The 16,800-nt window shown below is 42.8% G+C and overlaps 1 protein-coding gene across 1 annotated transcript in view; it reads left to right on the top strand.

Annotated features, from left to right (window-relative positions):
* Window positions 1–219: 219 nt before the first annotated feature.
* Window positions 220–16,800, top strand: part of LOC102848995 (chromosome unknown open reading frame, human C2orf61) — a 40,228-nt gene continuing 23,647 nt past the window's right edge. The window contains exons 1-5 of the mRNA XM_006881010.1: window positions 220–267; window positions 2,139–2,198; window positions 5,448–5,705; window positions 14,559–14,623; window positions 15,003–15,057. Coding sequence (XP_006881072.1) covers window positions 220–267; window positions 2,139–2,198; window positions 5,448–5,705; window positions 14,559–14,623; window positions 15,003–15,057 — 486 coding nt within the window. The remainder of the gene's footprint in view (window positions 268–2,138; window positions 2,199–5,447; window positions 5,706–14,558; window positions 14,624–15,002; window positions 15,058–16,800) is intronic.

Below are 16,800 nucleotides of genomic sequence, written 5' to 3'. Positions count from 1 at the left end.
ACTGAACAGACCATAGCTTGGGTTAGGCAGGCCATAGTCTTCAAAGTGACAACTTTTCTTTAGAGAAGTCTTTTGATGTCTTCACTGCTGCTTTGATAGATGTTGATTATGGTTCCCAGTAAAATGAATTCCTTGACAATTTCAGTCTTTTCTCCATTTGTCATGATGATGCTTATTGATCTTGGGGCGAGCATTTTGCTGTTGTTGTTTTCTGTTGGGATGTACTCTATACTGAAGGCTGAAGTCAGTAAAGGTTCTGTGCTTTCGGTAAGCCAGGTTGTATCTGCATATCCCAGACTTATTAAAAATTATTGTATTATATTGTTTGCACAATTTGGCGGGTGCATATCATAGACTTTTAATGAGTCTTCCTCCAATCCTGATGCTACGTTCTTCAGATAGTCTAGCTTCTCAGATATTTGAATCTAAAACCATATGGAATGAGTGGTGACAGGATATAGCCCTGAAACTTACACATTTTAAATACAGAAATTTTCTTTATTCTGTTTGAACAACCGCCAAAATCTTGGTCTATGTACAGGTTCTGCATGAGCACAGTTAAGTACTGTAGAATTCTCATTCTTTATAGTGCTGTCTGTAACTCCTCGGGTTCCACTCTCAGTCAAATGCCTTTGAATAGCAACTAAAACACACGTAAACATCCTTCTGATGTTTTCTACCTTTAGTCAAGATCTATCTGATGTCACTGAATGATCCCTCATTCTACATCCTCTTCTGAATTCTACTTGAATTTCTGGCAATTCCCTATCTGTGTATCGCTCCAGTTGTTTTTGAGTTCTTCTAAACAAGATATTACTTGCATGTGATATTAATGATACTGTTTGATAATGTCTGTGTTCTGTTGGATCACCTTTCTTTGGAATGTAAAAACTATTAAGACTGTTGTGTACCATATAGTCAGAATGGACCCATAACTGACCCTCTGGTGGGTTTTCAGAAGCAATTAATTGCACAGGAGGAGACTGTTCATCTTCCCCGGAACAGCTGGTGCCTTCGGGATTGTAGCACAGCTTCTTGCCGCTAGGCCACCAGAGCTCCATCAGCTACCAGTTATTGAGCTCTGATTGTTAACACGGATCTTTATACATACAATGCCTTATTCTCACACCAAACTGGCAGTGGGTCTTCTTATTCTGCTGTGGTGTATGAGGCTTATAAGCTGTCTATCTGGTCTTAAGTGGTAGAGCTGAGGTTTGACCCCATGTGTGTCTGGCTCTCTGGTTTCACAGATTCTAACTGGATGGCTTAGAGAACTGGAGTCCTGTATCACAATTAGTGTTGTTATTGTTGTTGGGAGGTGACTTCAACAATAATTCATGTGGCCCTAAGTCTGCACCTTGCCCTGTCTGGCACCATCGTCACCATCTCTGCCAATGTCAAGTCCAACTCTCATTGTCATTTAGTCAGAACCGATTCATTGCTGGCCCCCATTGGGTGTTTAAGGTTATAAGTCAGATGGGAGGAGATATCCCGTCTTTCTTCTATGAAGCTGCTGGTGGGTTTGAACTGTCAGAGAAGTGTGATCTCTGAATTACATTCACAGTTCCCTATGAACGAAGCCACCAGGGGTCCCTGTCTCATTTAAAAGTATGTGAAAATCATGGGAATGTCACTTACCAACATTTGCCATTTTGCGAGTACCCCAATATCATATTGATATAACTATACTCTCACATTGAGTTGGCGGCTGTATCGACTGAGTCATGCATCTCATTTCTGATAATACTGTTTTGGATTTACACAGTGTTCCTGAGAATATCAAATTTGATCACGTCTGATAGCTTTAGAACATCTCTGTGAAATGGCAACTATTTTTTACTCTAATTTACCAAAAGAGAATTTGGATATTTGAAAGATTGTAGAATAGCAATGGAAAGAATTAGGAGAGAGAAATTTACCATTAGAGAGCTTTCCTTTTAAGATAGGCTGACCATGAATGGATGGAAATCCAAAGTCTCTGTAAACTTTCCTGAAAATCAATTTAAAATTAAAAAAAAAAGATAGGCTGACCAATTTGAGGAAGAGATTCGTTTCCTCAAGTAAATCTTACAATAATATAGTTGACTTCCAAAGATCACCTCTCAAAAGAATAAGCATATTTTTGTGTCTGTTAATAGACTCAGGACCGGAAGTCCACATCTTTGGAAAGAGAAGGATGGTGGAGAATAACATTAACAGTATGTATCTTTTCAGTCTTTCCAGTTCAGATTATTCCTGCTTCCATTAGTATTTTAATCAACCTTACCTCTTAAGTCAGTTACTCAGCTGAAAGAAAGTAGTTGTGGTTCAGATGAACATGGACTTCATTGCATATCATATATATATAGATAGATAGAGATAGATAGATGATAGACAGATAGATAGATATAGTCTCAGCATGTGAGTGAGGAATGGGTTTTAAATTTTTAATGCAGTGAAAGAAAGCTTGGAAAAGAAAGAATTCTTGCAACCCACCTGCTTTTCATAAATCTAGGTACATTCTTCCTAATTTATGATCTTGCTAAGATTACACCAGGAAGAAATGCATTCACTATGGGATATGTTTTCACTTTCATTTCTACCTTCCTTTGATGAAGTAGTACCTGTGAGAACTTGCCTGTATCATCAGTGTGTGAAAAAGCAAAATGACCCAGAGTAAAAAAATGACCAGAAGAACCCTGCCTTCGCCTAGATTTCAGAAGTGTGTTCTGGCAGCACCCTACAACACAGAGCCCCAGAGGGTCAGAGGCTTCTTGGAATTGAGCTCATTTTAAAGGCATGATGGGGCTCAGTGGAAAGTTGACCACTAATGACTCAATGTTCAGGTCTGCTCATTTAGCCGCAGTGTGAATATAGTTTGAAAGTTGTTGAGGACTGTGAAGTCGGAACCGACCCATGGCTGACCCTCCCACTCGTTTTCAGAGACAGTAAATCACACAGGTAGAGATTGTCCATCCTTCCTGCATGGACCAGCTGGTGGATTCAGACCGCGTGCCTTCAGGATTGCAGCACAGCTAATTAGACTTCATGCTTTACCATTTTATCACGACTCTCATGTTATTATCCTATAGCTTCTCTTGGCCAAGTGGTTGTTCTCCAGATTTCTTGACACAACTTCGTGAGGACGTCCAGGGCAGCATCTGTTAGCTGAAATATGTCAGTTGGTATACCATCTATTCCTGGGGCCTTATTTTTTGCTATTTCTTTCAAAGTAGCTTGAACTTCTTCCTTCATCACCATAGGCTCTTGCTCATATGTTCTTTCATTAAATTCTTCTGTGTCTGCTAATTCCTTTCGATACAATGACTCAGTATATTCTTTCCATCTTCTTTTGATACCTCCTGGATCATTAACTACTCTGCCTAAAGCATCCTTGATTATAGCAAATTGAGGTTTGAATTTGTTCTTCAGTTCCTTGAGCTTAAGAAATGCTGAGCAAGTTCGACCCTTTTGGTTTTCTGACTCCAACTCCTTGCACATTTCATTGTAATATTTTACTTTGTCATCCCGTGCTGCCTTTTGAAATCTGTTCAGCTCTTTAGTATCTTGAATTCTTCCTTGTGCTTTGGCTTCTCTGGACTCCAGTGCAATATTCAGAGTTTCTTCTGACATCCATTTTGGTCTTTTCTTCCTCTTCTGTCTTTGTAATGGGCTGCTCCTTGGAGGCAAGGATTCGGAGGCTTCGTCTGACATACTTTGGTCATGTTGTAAGGAGGGACAGGTCCTTGGAGAGGGACATCATGCTTGGGAGGGTTGAGGGCAGGCCCAGGAGGGGAAGGCCCACTGGGAGATGGATTGATTCAGTGACTGGGGTTATTGGGATGAGTGTATCGGAGACAATGAGATTGGCACAGGACGGAGCAGAGTTTAGAGCTGTTGTACATAGTGTTGCTATGAGTCGCAAGTGACTTGACGGCACATAATAACAACAACAACATAGCTTCTCACTTGGTAAGAAGGAAATACGTAAGCAGAAAATCCTTATTAGAACTCCCATGTGATGACCATGTTGTTGTTGTTGCTGTCGGGTGCTGTGGGATCAACTAAAACTCCTAACAGATCTAAACATTGCCCTGTCCTGCCCCACCCTGACCACCTCTGACGTGCTCGAGTCCATTGTTAGCCACTGTGTCGCTCTGTCATGTTGAGGGTCTTCTTCTCTCTGACTCTCCACCTTTCCAGGCATGCTGTTGCTCTCCAAGGACTGTCCCCTCCTGACAAACATAGCCAGTCTGTGAGACGAACTTTCACCCTCCTTGCCTCTAAGGAGGCCCCCGGTTCCACGTCCTCCCAGGCAGACTTCTTTGTTCTTTTGAACGTCCATCAGGTGTTTAGTACACTTCTCCAGCACTGGAATTCAAAATGTCTTGTAGAAGGAGTAGAACAGCACCGGGGGGTCATGTTCTTTTACTCTCGGCTCTAACACTTCCTCCACAGCGCTGGTGACATACAGCACAGATAGGATTACTGAAGAACAGGTGTTGATTCACTTGTATGAAAGAACTCAAATAGGAAGCTGTAGAGAGATCAGGGTTTAATAGAGGCTACCAGAGGTGGCAAGGAGAGGGGAAGGGAAGTTGCTGTTCAGGAAGTAGTGAGTTTCTGTTTATGGTGACGGAAATGTGACAGTAGATTTTGGTGATGGTCGCACAACGTGACTGATGCACTTGGTGACACTGGATTGTATATGTATAAGATGCTGAATTGCTAATGTTGTGCTCTTTATATTTTAGAAGCATGACAATTAAGAATATACTCAGTTACTTGTTTGGTTTTTTTTTTTCAGTTACTTGTTAGAGAAAATAACCAAACAAAAACACAGCTGTCCTCAGGAGCCTTAGTTGAGGCCAAAAATTGATAGTCGATATGATACTAAGCTTATGGAGATTTGATGAGAGAGATCATAATTAATTTCATGAGTCAATTTGTAATTAATGATGTAAAACAATGTATATGAATGATTGAAAAGAATTTTAAAAAATGAAGAAATATAGGCTAAGTTTAAGTATATTCTTGAAGTTTAACTTTTTCAAAAGGTTAAGTTCAACTGTGGCCATAATCCATTTGCTGATAATGGAGCAATAGCTTTAGGAGAAGAAGTAATGATTCTCTTAAAGTATCATTCGGTCAAGAATGTCAGTTACATCTGATAGAATTTAATGACATTTTAGGATGAAGCGAAATTATAATTCTCCCTTAAAACAGTTATTTAGGTGAGCTCTGGTGGCCTAGTGGCAAGAAGTTGCACTGCAATCTCAGAGGTGCACGGTTTGAATCCACCAGATGCTCTGCTGGAGAAGAGGGAAGAATCTCCTCCTGCACCAGTCAGATCTGATTTGACGGTACACACACAAAAGAATGAAATAAAATAAAATTAAAAAAACAAAAATTATTTAAAGGCTCTTACAGATCTATATAATGATTTTAACTGTGTCCCCTCTCCACAGAATACTCCTAAACCTGGCACTTACCACTTGAGAACTTTTATTGAAGAATCCCTGTTAAACCCAATACCAGCAACCTACAATTTTAAAAATGAAGGAAGGAGAAAACCACCTCTTGTGCACAGAAACAACCCAGTCATGACTGACCTTCCCCACTACATCCCTCCTAACTCCATGGATTTGCTAAAGAAGCAAATGGCCACTTATTCATTTAAAGACAAGCCACGGGCCAGTCCCAGCACACTGGTTTTCAGAGATCAGGTAAATGCCTTCCTGAGCAGATTAGTGTCTGGGAGAAAATGATTATGCTAAGAGCCCCCTAGCGAAATAAATATTCTATATACATGGAGTATATTGATTGACCCCAGAGGAAACTGTAAAGCCTTGAGAATGCCTTATTTCCTATTACAGATTTTTGATGAGTCTTCCTCCAATCCTGATGCTATTGCCTTGTAAATAATTTCAGCAATATTTTGCCCTATGAGATGATTTCTCCTTGGGGAAAATGTTCCTGCTTAATCATAACAGGGTCCAAATCCTTGGATTCTTGGGGTCTAGGGAGCCACAGAACCGGTCTGTGGTTGCATCATACTTCTTCTTGTCAGGTGCTGTCAAATTGAGTACGACTCCTAGCGACCCTACGAACAACAAAGCTGAACCCGTCCACTCCTGTGCCGTCCTCATCTCTGACATGCTCGAGTCCACTGGTGCCTTCACTGTGTCAGTCCGTCTCGTTGATGGTCTTCCTCTCTTCCGCTGACCCTCCATCTTTCCAAGCATGAGGTCCCTTTCCAGGGATCACCTTCTCCTAGCAACATGCCCAGAGTATGAGACGAAGCTTCACCATCCTTGCCTTTAAGTAGCACTCTGATAGTCTGGTACCAGTCCATGGCATATGTACTCTTCTCTCACACCACCACCCAAGCCCATCGAGTGTTCTGTCATCCTTATTCATTGTCCAGCTCGCAGATGCTTAGCAAGTGATTGAAAACCATGGCCAAGGGCAGGGGCACCTCAGTCTTGAAACTGACATCATTGCTCTTCAGTAGGGTCTCTTAAAGAGATGATATGGTTTAAAATATCTTTTGTTGTTACTGCGAGCAAACTCTGCCTCTTGCTGAGTTATTAGAATATGCTTCTAACTATATTTTTTTTTTAAAAAAAATCTTGTAGAAATGAGCACTAGGCACCAAGAATGTGAAATTCTACTCTCTAGCACTGTCATGCTTACAGCTGTGCACTAGGTTCTCTGGATGCCAGGTCTTCCTGATCAGGAGATATTTATGTAGGAATACAAGCACTCTATCACAGTGCTGAGATAGATAGGGTAGCCAGGAAATGCCTGGAGAGAGTGGTATTGTTAAGTGCCATTGAGCTGCCTGCTACCCTAGGTACAATAGCTCTGAACTCGGCTCTATCCTGTGCCAGTCTCACCGACTCTGACACACCTCCCCCCATTACTCCAGTTACTGTGTCAATCCATCTCATCTAGGGTCTTCCTCTCCTGTGCTGCCCCTCCACCCTTCCAAGCACGATGTCTTTCTCTAAAGTCTGCTCTTTCCTGGCCACATACTCAAAATATGTGAAACAGAGCTTCAAAATCCTTGCCTCCAAGGAGCAGCTTGGCTTCACAAACTCTAAGACTTGTTTTTTCTCTTGGCAGTCCATCGTATGTTCAGTTCTCTTCTCCAGCCACACAACTCAGAGGCATCAATTCTTCTGTCATACTTAGTCATGGTCCAGCTTTCTGATTCATAGGACGTAATTGCAAAGACCATAGCCTGAATCAGGTGCACCTTAGTGTCTAGGCTGACATCATTGCTCTTTAGCACTTTGGTGACATAGGTCAGGTACACCTTAGTATTTAAATTTATATCTTTGCTCTTTAGTACCTAGAGAGGTCTTTAACAGGAGGTTCTCCTACTGTAAAATGCCTTTTGATTTCTTGATTGCTGCTAACAGTGAGTGTTGATTGTGGAGCTAAGTAAAATAAAATAGTTAAAAATTGATATCATAAGTAAATTTAGAAAAATCAAGCTAATAGCATAGTCTTACTGAAAACTGTGTGTCATGAAAACAAATCTACCGATCTGTGATGCTGAATGCCTACTTTTTTTTTTTGCCTTGAAAGATACTTAAGCAATTATTAACGGTGGTTTCCATTTGAAACAAGATTAAGGTTGCAGACTGACTTAAGCAATTTTAAAAAAAAAACTTCGTATAACTTTTTCCCCCCCTTGAGATCTTGTCCATTTATTTTTTAAAGTGGGTATGGAATGGTTACAGTTTTGTATAACTTTTGTATGTTTTCATACTTTTTCAGCCATGCTTAGTTGTAAAGAAATCTGTTTATTACAACCAATGTTTGTCTTTAAAACATGTATTAATTATTTATTCATCAAGGCAAGCTATTCCCTTTGGTCATTTGGTAGCCCCTTTGGTCATTTTTCATAGTTTCAGAATGTATGTCGATGACAACTTTTTTTTTTCATGTGCACCTTAAGCTTTATTTAAACTGATACCATTGCTCCTTAAATCTTGGAAGAGGTTCTCAACAGCAGATATTCCCAATGCAACATGTCTTCTGATTTCTTTTTTTAAATTTATTATTAATTTCAGTGAAAATTTACAGAGACTTTGGATTTCCATTCATTCATTGTTGCACTTTTCTCCCCTCCCAGTCCTCCCCACTAGTACACTACCCTCTTGGGAAAGTAAAAGAAAAATTCTTTCATTGTTTTACAATCCCTCCCCCCAGGTCCACTCCACTATACAGCCTTTGCTCTGGACTCTTGGGTGACAACTTTTATGGAACTCAAGCCATAGAAATTCTTGGGATTCCCAAATCACTTCACACTCTGAGAGGTGCTGGCTTTCCTCATCTCCAAATGCTTCATGGAATCATAGCTTCTACAGAAATCTGCATAAGCCTTCTTCCTGGTCTCATCTACAACAAATGTACCGAGTGCTGCAATCCCAGGGATATAAAGAACGTTCCAGTGATAGGAGTCCCAGATGCTTAGCCAGAAGACATCACATCTGAGCTTCACCCACACGCTGGAAGGATGGGGGTCCTTCGCCACCTGTGGTGACACGCCAGCGTTTTGCTTTTAATGGTTCTCTTTCTTGCCATTTTCCATTTAAAAAAATGCTCCTATTTACTTCCCAGGTGGGGAGGGTTTCAAGTGAAAATGATAATGAAACCACTGAAGTAAGAGTTGCTGGAAGCCCCTGTGTTTTACAGCATTGCTAGGAAGGAAAGCCCACCCAGCCAACGTGATAATGCCTCCATTTCTCTCTATTTTGTTTTTCAAACGAGGTAGCCAGACTGGTGAGCTGGGCACTATTATTTAGGGAATGAATATTTTTAAAGTTCATTTTAAAATGTGTCCAAAAGACATTCTTAAACAGTTGACTGAGGTTTGGACGGAAGCACGGGCCTCACTGATATTCATCAGCTGTGTTAATTGTGCTGTTGTTGTTGTGTACCTTCCCGTGGGAAATGATCCATCGCTGACCCTCCAGCAGGTTTTCAGGAGCTGAAAATCCCATCGTAGGGGACTGCTCATTTTCTCCTGTGGAGCGGCTCTTGGATGAACCACGTACCTTTGTGCTTGCAGCACAGCGTCTTACCAGTAGGCCCCCAGAGCCGTCTTGTGGCAGTGTCTCAGAAGACATGCACCTTTGCAAAAGGCTTGTGGAAAGATAGCTGCTTAAAGGCTTTTCAGCTGAGTGCCTCCTGCAGCATCAGCAGGAAAGGAGACACCTGTGTCAGAGGAGGGCAGGCGAGGGATCCAGTAATTACGAGTGGTTGAGAGCGAGCCTTCAAGTCAAGCACCCTGCAGCCTTCAGCCAGTCATCGCGCCTTTCCCGAGGACCACCCCCCTCCCAAACCCCAGTGTTCTTCCATGTGTGCAGCAGTACTGTATGTGGTCTGTTCTGGAATTTTTTTAAAAACCCAAGATTCTCACTTCTGGACCTATTGGCAACATCATGATGAATGATGAAGAGACTGAGATTGTTGACAGCTTCCGTTTGCTTGGCTCTACAGTCAACTCTCATGGTACCAGCAGCCAGGAAATTAAAAGACTAAAGCTGTCAGAGACTTCTGCAAAGTACTGAAGAGCCACGATGTCGGTCTGGAGACTAAGGTGTGCCTGATCCAGGCCATGGTCTTTGCAATCACTTGCTATTCATCAGACAGCTGGACAATGACTAGGGATGATAGGAGAGTTGAAGCCTTTGAGCTTTGGTGCTGGAGAAGAGTATTGAATATACCATGGACTGCTAGGAGAACAAACAAGTTGAAGGCAAGGATTCTGAAGATCTGTCTGACATACTTTGGATATGTTGCAAGGCGGATCAGTCCTTAGAGAGGGATGTCATGCTTGAGAGGGTGGAGGAAGACCCTCAATGAGATAGACTGATTCAGTCACTGGGGTAATGGGGAAGAGCACGTCGGAGACAATAAGATTGGCACAGGACAGAGCAAGGTTTAGGGCTGTTGTACATAGGATTGCTATGAGTCGCAGGCCACTTGACAGCACATAACAGCAACAATCTGGTTATGTTGTTAATGTGAACCAACTCCTAGCTGACTCTCCAGCAGGTTTGGAGGTTGCAAATTGCATTAGAGGAGACTGTCCCCCTCTTTACTGGGGAGTAACTGGTGAGTAAAAGCGACCTTTGGGAACCTGTGCCTGGCACCTCCTCACCACCTCTGGAGCTCATCCTTGGATACTCACGTTAAATTCAAAATTACCAGTGACCCTGAATGCTTCCTGTGTTCTGTAACCAGAACGGAAAGCTGGCTTTGCTGAGGTGAGTGTCTCTTACCCTTGGAACTTAATTTCAGTGCTGAGATAACAGGAAAATGCATTTAAATGAGAAGAATTATCTGAGAGCTAATTTCTCCTGTGGGTTTTGAGGCTTTGCTTCTCAGAGAGCAACTGCAGGGCAGAGGGGTGAAAATCTGGAGGGTTTGTGCCAAGTAGGTGGGAATGAGAATGAAGTCTGGGAGTTGGATACACAGAGAATTTTTTTTTCTGGTTTAGCAGAGGGATTAGGAGTTTTTAGTTCCTTTGGAATTGGTGTAAATTACGTGATGTTTTTAAAATTCCAAACAATGCCCTTGGCGTCATCGGGCAAACTGCTGCTTTTTGAAAGTCTTGTGTTTTCTACTTCTCAAGCCATCAGGAAGGTGGAGCAGTGAGTCGGAGAACACAGGGACTTCCCAAAGAGAGGAGGAGGTGCGGGGTGGAGTTTCTGCCAGTGCGGCCTCTGCACTCACTTTAGGATTATTCTGATAAGGCTCTAAGCAAGCCAAAAAGCTTGTTCTTGTAACCCCTTAGTTAGGGAGCTCTGATGGTCTAGCGGGTAAGGCATTGCGCTGCAAATCCAAAGGCAGGTGATTCGAATTCACCAGCTGCCTCGGGCAAGAAGAAAGTTGAGCAGTCTCCTCCCAGGCTGTTTACCGCCTCTGCAAACTCACTCACTGAAGGGTGAGTTCAGCCTGGATGGCGGTGAGTTATACATTCATTCTGTGTTGTACTGGGTGATTCAAACCCACCAGCTGTTCCAGAAGAAAAAGGTGGCAGTCTCCTCCAGTGAAGATTTAGAGCCTTGGACACCCGGTGAAGGGCATTATTGTGGTGGTGGTGGTGGTGGTGGTGGTGGAGGAGGTGGAGGTGGAGGTGGAGGTGGTGGTGGTGGGGGGGGGGTTACTGCTGGGTCTGAAGAGACCCGTAGCTGACCCTCCAGTGGAGTCAGTTAATTAATTGGGAGGCCTCTGACCCATCTTTCTCCTGTGGAGCAGCTGGTGGATTTGAACCGTGTGCTTTCAGGACTGCAGCTCAGCTTCTTAACACTATGCCACCATAGCTCCCTGTGTAAAGGCCTAATAAGCCATAATTGACTCACCAGCAGTTTATTTGGTCACCAAGGGGCTCTGCTGGCATGGTGCCTTGAACGTTGTGTGGTTTACCAAAAGGCTTGCAGTTCTCATTCACCCCATAGACTCTGTGAGGGAGAAGACTGAGACATGTCTTCCCATAAATATTTACAGGCTTGGAGACCCCAGGGAAGGCTGCCGCGCTCGGCAGTTGTTTGGTTTTTAATTTTTATCAGTACTTGGCCCTGGCCATTGGCCTCTGAAGGTCCACGGCCCTGAAAACCTGAGGGAATCCCGTTCCTTTGCACTCTTGAGGTTGTTATGATTTGGAACCGGTTTAATGGCATCTAACACGCACATTTATGGTTTAGAGTCTCCACATACTGTCACAGCAGCCCAGAGAAGAGCTTAATAAGTAGGCATGGTTTTTAAATTTTTTTTTCAAAACAGTGTTAATTACATATTTTAAAAATTTAATCAGACATTTTTATGGCTCCAAGCTATTGCAAAGTCGGACAGTGAATAAAGATGATAGAAGAATCGATGCCCTTGAGTTGTGTTGTTGAGGAGGAGGACTGACCATCCCACGGCCACCGAAGAACAACCTGCTTCGGAGAAAGTGCAGCCGGGGTGCTCCTCAGGGCTAGGAGGGGGAGACTGGGTCTCACATACTCTGAGCATGTTGTCAGGAGGGGGGCAGTCTCTGGAAAAAAGACACGGTGCTGGGGAAGGGCTCGCGTGGGGTAAGATTGGGAGGATGGTGCAGGGTAGGGCAGGGTTCAGACCCGTGGTTCATAAGCAGATGGGTCTTGGTGACCTGAATGGCACCTCACAACAGTCAGCCTAGAAAGAGTCTTGGCGATACGGTGGTTAAAGCATTTGACCGCTAGCCAGAGGATCTGCAGTACCAGTCCTCCAGGCATGCCACGTGGGAAAGATGCAACAGCCGGCTTTATGTAAGGTTGCCTTGGAAACCCCGCGGTCAGGCCTGCTGCGTCGATGACTTTGAACTGTCCCCTTGGATGTTTCTAGTTGAAACATTGACAACCAGAGTCAGCTGTTGGTATGGTCATGTCTGGATTCTCTGCAGAACTGGGAAGCATATATGGGAAATAGAAAACACAGTGACTATATCTTATCCATCAGCCTGTGCACAGAAAATCCACCCAGATGGACTGCGACAAGTCCAATGAGGAGTGACCATTTCTAAGTGGAGAAGTGGACTAGTCAAGACATTTCAGAGAAAAGTTAGCCCTCTCGGCTGTATCAAACGGCTTAGAATGGCCAGCACCAAGGAAAGTAGGACAGATAGAGATGCTGTGGTAACCAGTACTCCTTTCCAGGCTTGTGCCGTTGTCTAAGTGTTTTTCCATGAGCATTTTGTTACAGAAATCTAAAATGGGTTACTGAGTGGAGAGGCGGAAGCAGCTGCTCTGAGGCGGCCCCCACCCCAACCCCAGTTACTCTCTCTCTGAATGAGGAGACAGGGAAGCATTATATGAACAGTTTCAAGTAGAAGGTAAATTTCTCATAAGTAACCATGGTGAAAGTCAAGATACAGAAAACTAAGAAGTTGTCAGCTCCCCTGGAAGCCCCCCGTGAAAGTTTCTGTTCTATTCAGCCATGTTTCCGTACTATTTGTTATGTCAAATAACCCACCAAGAGGGCCACAGGTGCCCTAGGACAATGGGTTTATTCCAGCATAAGATTTGTGCTTTCTGTTGTCCTGTGTCCACAAGAAGGTGCCTCTGTCATCAGTTGTTGTATATCAACATGTGAAGCACCACTGCCAGGTGAAATGTAAGAACCGAACTTCCATGTGGCGGATAATGCCGGGATCTGGACATCTCATTTCTAACCATGGCTGTAATCGGCTTAAAAATCTCAAGAGAGGAGAAAGATCTGGCAGGAACCTGAGAACACAGGGTAGAGATGGACAAAGTCCAATGATAGTTCATTTTATAAAACATAACGCATGGGAAGGATTGTATGAAACATGTATGTTAAATAGGGTAAATAAAAGACAATATATACAAACTTTGTAACCAAATCAATATAACAATTAAAAAAAAATTCAGGAGAATTGGGGAGGAAATTGTTTACTCTCAGAAGACCCCCTTGGATCTTACAGTACAGCTGCTTTCCATGAGCTCCTGCAACAATTTAGATGGTTTCTCTTTCTCATTCCTATGATAGATCATCTCCTCTGCCTGAACATGTGTACATACCAGTTCTGATGCGCTCCAGTCTCTGCACTAAATCCAGAAGCCCAGGGACAGTGGAGCCACCAGGCATCTTCCTAGTTTAGCATAACTAGATGGTTGCTGGGAAGGCTCTTTGTTCTCAGCCTCCTCTTTTGGGATCTTACCTTTGCTAAAGAGTCACCCAGATCTCACCACGTTTACTGTCTTTGGATCATCCAGTTGGGCTTACTCTTGCCCCTAAGTGTTCCATCTCCCCTTTGGCGCTGATGTTTGTGGTTATGCACCATCAAGTCAGAATTGACTCGTAGCTGACCCTCCAGTAGGTTTTCAGAGGCAATAAATCACACAGAGATCATCCACTTTTCTTTTATGGGGCAGCTGATAGATTTGAACCACATGCCTTTTGGTTGGCAGCACAAGACCTTAGCACTAAGCGACCAGAGCTCCCTTGGCACTAATACCAGTGTTTTTATTCTAGAATGTTTATGCGTGGATTTTTCTCTCTGGCCACTCAAAGAAAGGGCCTTTCCTACCATTGTATTCTACCCCCTACCCCCCAGGGATGCTCTACCCACAGGGCAGGCTCAGGCAGTGGTACGTGAACTGATTTGTTAAATCCAGTATTTTAAAATAGGATCCATTCTACAGCAGTTTTTCTCTGTAGCATCACAAGAATATGGTGATTAAATTTGATCATGAAGAGTGAAAAAAAAAGAGTAGATACTGAATATTTAGAAACTCTACTTATGGAAAAGCCTTTTTTTCTATCAAAATAGAGACTAAATCATAGATTGCATGATCCTAAGAGGGAGGGCTGGTGGTGCAGTGATTTAAGTACTCCATTGTTAACATAGTGGTTGGCAGTTTGAACTCGCCCAACAGTTCTTCAAAAGACCTGTAGACCTGCTCCTGTGGAAATGGCAGCCTAGGGACAAAGAATGGTGGGTGAACAACACATAGAAAACAGGAGCTTTGGATCTGTGTTAACCTATTTTTGGTGTCCTTGTCTGTTGTGTGTAGACCATTCAGCTTGCACCTGGACAGTACGAGATTATTCCTCCTCTGGTTCCCAAGAGTCCTGCCAGGTAATCATGCACTTACTAATTTACGTTTGATCGCTTAACGCCTTTTTACTAATGTACCCTGATGTTTGATCGCTTAATGCCTTTTTACTAACATAGCCTAACAGCCACTGTCAATGGCTCTGTGAGTCCAGAGGCCAAGCCCCTCTGGTGGTTTGTAAATCCCAGCAGCTCAGAGGGAGAAAGACAGGCGTTCTCCTCCGGTAAAATGTATAACCTCAGAGAACAAGTGGAGGGTCAAAAGTGAGTTGGATGGAGTATGCCATCATGTCCAGCTTAATAATTTAATATTTCATGAAAGACTAAATGTTAAGACCCTCTTTTTAACCACAGATGTAGACGATTATATCTTAGTTTTCCTTTCTTGCTTTTTTAAATTTAGGGATGTTGTATTTCATTCTACAGTCCCAAGATTCTCATCAGGCTGGTTCATTCCTGTGAGTATCATTAACTTGTAGATCATTAACTCGTGATGTATTTAATGTTTAAAGTGCATAGTGTATTTAATGTTTAGAATACATAGTGACTCTTTTTGAGATATCTAGATTAACATGCCATTCACTACGGTAGATAAATAACTAGTGCACTTGATTGAAAGTCTGAAGACTGGAGGGATTCCAAGTTCAATGACGGGTGAGTTGTTGTCATGTGCTGTTGACGACATGCAACACATACAAACGACAGATCTGAACGGTGTCTTGTGACGTCCTCATGATCTCCACCATGTTCAGGCCCATTGCTAAGTTCTCTTTGTCAGTCTGTCTTGTAGAAGGTCTTCCTCTCTTTCTCTGACCCTCCATCTTTCCTGGCATGATGTCTTCCAAGGACAAGTGACAACATGTCCAGAGTGTCTTCAGGTCTCACAGCAGACAGCCAGCTCTTCAGTCCCCAGTTTCCCATCCTCCTCCTCTGACTGACTCTTCCCCCCATCACGTTCATCACTGCCTGGTACATGCAAAAATTTATACCTCATGCTTTTATCTTTGTCCGCCAGCAGAAGATGCATTTACTTAAGGCAGGAACTTTGTTTGCCTTACATATATAGCACCTAGAAGAGTGGCGGGGACATAGTATTTGTCAAATTAGTTGATTAATTAATAAGGGCATCAGATATTCAATCAATTAGCAACAACAAGTGAAATGTCTGTGCTGTCTTTCCTTTCAAAATGCAAACATATTTTTGTTTCTAAAAATTTCCAAATACAGCTACATGAGTTATGATCACATGAATTCTTTATAGATGAGTAACTGGGGATGGTTGATTAACTTGGAAAAAATTAATTTCGATTCTCACTTCATACCACATATTAAAATAAATTCCACATTGGTGAAAGAATGAACTTCAAGTCCAAAAGAAAATATATGAACATATATCTGGGCATAATTAAAAAGAAGAGATGTTAGATTTGATTACATAGCATTTAAAGGTTTTTGTATGTCGGAAAAAAACAAGCCAGTTGACTGTGCTTGAATTGGATCTGACTCATAGGTGAGCCTCCAGCCAGTTTTCAGAGGCTGTAAACTGTATGGAAGGAAATAGCCCACCTTTCTCCTGTGGAACTGGTGGATTTGTACTGTCTGCCTTTGGGTTCACAACACAACTCCTTATCCACTATGCCACCACAGCACAACTGTAAACAAAGGTAATAGCCAAATGAGTGAAAAATTAGGAAAAGTACAATGATCTATAGGGAAACTATAAACTGAAGAACAAAACTCAGGAATCCATTAAATGTGAAAAAAAGGTTTGGTCTTAAAAGCATTCAAGTAGAAGGAGCTGGAAGGCTTAGTGGAAGCTTGCTGTTACCATGTTCCCAAAGGTGTATGAGGATCAATCACTGGAGCTTATGAATGTGACTTCACATGATAAAGACTTCGCAGGTTAAGGACCTTGTGAGGTGGGGCAGTGACAAGAGCCAGATGCAGTCACCCAGGTGTTCTGGGGAAAGAAAGTGAGGCATCGGGAGATGTAACACACAGACAAGCAGAAGGCAGTGCAGGTGCAGGGCAGAACTTGGAGGGATGCAGCCACAAGCCGAGAAATGCTGGCAGCCCTCACGAGCTGCCTGAGACAAAAGATGGATTCTCACTTAGCGAGAGCATCGTCCCGCTGACACCTTGATTGCAGCCCAGTAACTGAGGAAGGAAACTTGTGTTGTTTTTTTAAATTTTTTATTTAA

This window comes from Elephantulus edwardii, unplaced genomic scaffold (assembly GCF_000299155.1).
Source record: "Elephantulus edwardii isolate Elephantulus edwardi_28Jun2011 unplaced genomic scaffold, EleEdw1.0 scaffold00011, whole genome shotgun sequence".
NCBI classification, from domain to species: Eukaryota; Metazoa; Chordata; class Mammalia; order Macroscelidea; family Macroscelididae; genus Elephantulus; species Elephantulus edwardii.
Note: the sequence above shows the minus strand (reverse complement) of the source record. Positions and strands in the feature narration are given on the sequence as shown.